Raw genomic sequence first — 5,000 nt, 5'->3', positions numbered from 1 at the left:
CTCACCACCTTACACACTAAACACACCTCAGTATTCCCTAGTCTCCACACACTAAACACACCTCACCACCTTACACACTAAACACACCTCACCACCTTACACACTAAACACACCTCACCACCTTACACACTAAACACACCTCACCACCTTACACACTAAACACACCTCAGTATTCCCTCTCCACACACACGCTAAACACACCTCACCACCTTACACACTAAACACACCTCAGTATTCCCTAGTCTCCACACACTAAACACACCTCACCACCTTACACACTAAACACACCTCACCACCTTACACACTAAACACACCTCACCACCTTACACACTAAACACACCTCACCACCTTACACACTAAACACACCTCACCACCTTACACACTAAACACACCTCACCACCTTACACACTAAACACACCTCACCACCTTACACACCTCACCACCTTACACACTAAACACACCTCACCACCTTACACACTAAACACACCTCACCACCTTACACACTAAACACACCTCACCACCTTACACACTAAACACACCTCACCACCTTACACACTAAACACACCTCACCACCTTACACACTACACACACCTCACCACCTTACACGCTAAACACACCTCACCACCTTACACACTAAACACACCTCACCACCTTACACACTAAACACACCTCACCACCTTACACACCTCACCACCTTACACACTAAACACACCTCACCACCTTACACACCTCACCACCTTACACACTAAACACACCTCACCACCTTACACACTAAACACACCTCACCACCTTACACACCTCACCACCTTACACACTAAACACACCTCACCACCTTACACACCTCACCACCTTACACACTAAACACACCTCACCACCTTACACACTAAACACACCTCACCACCTTACACACTAAACACACCTCACCACCTTACACACCTCACCACCTTACACACTAAACACACCTCACCACCTTACACACCTCACCACCTTACACACTAAACACACCTCACCACCTTACACACTAAACACACCTCACCACCTTACACACTAAACACACCTCACCACCTTACATACTAAACACACCTCACCACCTTACACACTACACACACCTCACCACCTTACACGCTAAACACACCTCACCACCTTACACACTAAACACACCTCAGTATTCCCTCTCCACACACACGCTAAACACACCTCACCACCTTACAGACTAAACACACCTCACCACCTTACACACTAAACACACCTCACCACCTTACACACTAAACACACCTCAGTATTCCCTCTCCACACACACGCTAAACACACCTCACCACCTTAAACACTAAACACACCTCACCACCTTACACACTAAACACACCTCACCACCTTACACACTAAACACACCTCACCACCTTACACACTAAACACACCTCACCACCTTACACACTAAACACACCTCACCACCTTACACACTAAACACACCTCAGTATTCCCTCTCCACACACACACTAAACACACCTCACCACCTTACACACTAAACACACCTCAGTATTCCCTCTCCACACACGCTAAACACACCTCACCACCTTACACACTAAACACACCTCACCACCTTACACACTAAACACACCTCACCACCTTACACACTAAACACACCTCAGTATTCCCTCTCCACACACACGCTAAACACACCTCACCACCTTACACACCTCACCACCTTACACACTAAACACACCTCACCACCTTACACACTAAACACACCTCACCACCTTACACGCTAAACACACCTCACCACCTTACACACTAAACACACCTCACCACCTTACACACTAAACACACCTCACCACCTTACACACTAAACACACCTCACCACCTTACACACTAAACACACCTCACCACCTTACACGCTACACACACCTCACCACCTTACACACTACACACACCTCACCACCTTACACACTAAACACACCTCACCACCTTACACACTAAACACACCTCACCACCTTACACACTAAACACACCTCACCACCTTACACACTAAACACACCTCAGTATTCCCTCTCCACACACACACTACACACACCTCACCACCTTACACGCTAAACACACCTCAGTATTCCCTCTCCACACACACACTAAACACACCTCACCACCTTACACACTAAACACACCTCAGTATTCCCTCTCCACACACACACTACACACACCTCACCACCTTACACGCTAAACACACCTCAGTATTCCCTCTCCACACACACACTAAACACACCTCACCACCTTACACACTAAACACACCTCACCACCTTACACACTAAACACACCTCACCACCTTACACACTAAACACACCTCAGTATTCCCTCTCCACACACACGCTAAACACACCTCACCACCTTACACACTAAACACACCTCACCACCTTACACACTAAACACACCTCACCACCTTACACACTAAACACACCTCACCACCTTACACACTAAACACACCTCACCACCTTACACACTAAACACACCTCTCCACCTCACACACTAAACACACCTCTCCACCTCACACACTAAACACACCTCCCTCTCCACACACGCTAAACACACCTCACCACCTTACACACTACACACACCTCACCACCTTACACACTACACACACCTCACCACCTTACACACTAAACACACCTCACCACCTTACACACTAAACACACCTCACCACCTTACACACTAAACACACCTCACCACCTTACACACTAAACACACCTCACCACCTTACACACTACACACACCTCACCACCTTACACACTAAACACACCTCACCACCTTACACACTAAACACACCTCACCACCTTACACACTAAACACACCTCACCACCTTACACACTAAACACACCTCAGTATTCCCTCTCCACACACACACTAAACACACCTCACCACCTTACAGACTAAACACACCTCACCACCTTACACACTACACACACCTCACCACCTTACACACTAAACACACCTCACCACCTTACACACTAAACACACCTCACCACCTTACACATTACACACACCTCACCACCTTACACACTAAACACACCTCACCACCTTACACACTACACACACCTCACCACCTTACACACTACACACACCTCACCACCTTACACACTAAACACACCTCACCACCTTACACACTAAACACACCTCACCACCTTACACACTAAACACACCTCAGTATTCCCTCTCCACACACACACTACACACACCTCACCACCTTACACACTAAACACACCTCACCACCTTACACACTACACACACCTCACCACCTTACACACTAAACACACCTCACCACCTTACACGCTAAACACACCTCACCACCTTACACACTAAACACACCTCTCCACCTTACACGCTAAACACACCTCCCTCTCCACACACACACTAAACACACCTCACCACCTTAAACACTAAACACACCTCACCACCTTACACACTAAACACACCTCACCACCTTACACACTAAACACACCTCACCACCTTACACACTAAACACACCTCACCACCTTACACACTAAACACACCTCACCACCTTACACACTAAACACACCTCACCACCTTACACACTAAACACACCTCACCACCTTACACACTACACACACCTCACCACCTTACACACTAAACACACCTCACCACCTTACACACTAAACACACCTCACCACCTTACACACTAAACACACCTCACCACCTTACACACTAAACACACCTCACCACCTTACACACTAAACACACCTCACCACCTTACACACTAAACACACCTCACCACCTTACACACTAAACACACCTCACCACCTTACACACTAAACACACCTCACCACCTTAAACGCTAAACACACCTCACCACCTTACACACTAAACACACCTCACCACCTTAAACACTAAACACACCTCACCACCTTACACACTAAACACACCTCACCACCTTACACACTAAACACACCTCAGTATTCCCTAGTCTCCACACACACACCTCACCACCTTACACACTAAACACACCTCTCCAACGTGTCCTTAAATGGAGAACATGTCAGCGTTCCCTCTCCACACGTAAAACGCACCTCACTGCCTCATCCACACACATCTCCCCCGACACAGTCTTATACTGTAGGATAAATCCCATTCTGCTTTTAGAACGGTGCCTCATCCTTAAACGAACACACACCTCACCACCTTACACACACATGTCCCCCGACACACTCTTATACTGTAGGATAAATCCCATTCTGCTTTTAGAACGGTGCCTTTCGTCCATCTGACCCAATTAACCAAACCAACATTCCCATATCCCACAGGTGTCAGGGAATCGTGAAGGTGCATCAAAGCACTTAATCTGCATTATCTAAATAAGTGTGTGTGTGTGTGTGTGTGTGTGTGTGTGTGTGTGTGTGTTTACTCTAGATTCTACCACCATTCTGGAGCAGTCTGGGACTGAGTGGTGTGATGACTACTTCGTAGATCTGGTGAGACCTTTTTTTTTTTTAATCCCACCACCCTCTTCGGGGGACATCTTTTTTTTTTTTTTTTTAGTTACAGCTTTTTTGTTTCAAGGGGGGTTCATACATCAAACAGGAAACAGGATCTGGTGGGACCTGCATGTCCTCTTGTGTCTGTCTGTCTGCCACACTGTCTCTCTCTCTGGGCCAGATGTACTAACGTAAAAGAGACAGCTGAATCAGTATTCAGAGCATCCATTTTCTTCATTTTACTATGTCAAAAGCAACCTTAACTTTTGGTTACCTCTCTGAAATCGTATTTTCTCTTTCACGGCATAGCCTACACTTCCCAATCTGTTAGACTAGGCATTACTGTAAGTCATATCCCAAGTCTACGTGCAGTAGTCTTAGTACATCTGGCCCTCTGTGTCTGTCTGTCTGTCTGTCTGTCCAAGTCACATTCTCCCTGATCCAGCTACTCCTCCTCCTCCTCCTCCTCCTCTCCCTGATCCTCCTCCTCCTCCTCCTCCTCCTCCTCTCCCTGGTCTTCCTCCT

General features: G+C 47.0%; 1 protein-coding gene across 1 annotated transcript in view; it reads left to right on the top strand.

The window, feature by feature from the left end:
* The window catches only part of eno4 (enolase 4), a 33,230-nt gene that overhangs the window by 24,127 nt on the left and 4,103 nt on the right, over positions 1 to 5,000 (top strand). The window contains exon 11 of the mRNA XM_062519776.1: positions 4,411 to 4,472. Within this exon, the coding sequence (XP_062375760.1) occupies positions 4,411 to 4,472 (62 nt within the window). The remainder of the gene's footprint in view (positions 1 to 4,410; positions 4,473 to 5,000) is intronic.

Source organism: Sardina pilchardus, chromosome 18 (genome assembly GCF_963854185.1).
Source record: "Sardina pilchardus chromosome 18, fSarPil1.1, whole genome shotgun sequence".
Classification (NCBI taxonomy): domain Eukaryota; kingdom Metazoa; phylum Chordata; class Actinopteri; order Clupeiformes; family Clupeidae; genus Sardina; species Sardina pilchardus.
This window is presented reverse-complemented; position numbering and strand designations above follow the sequence as displayed.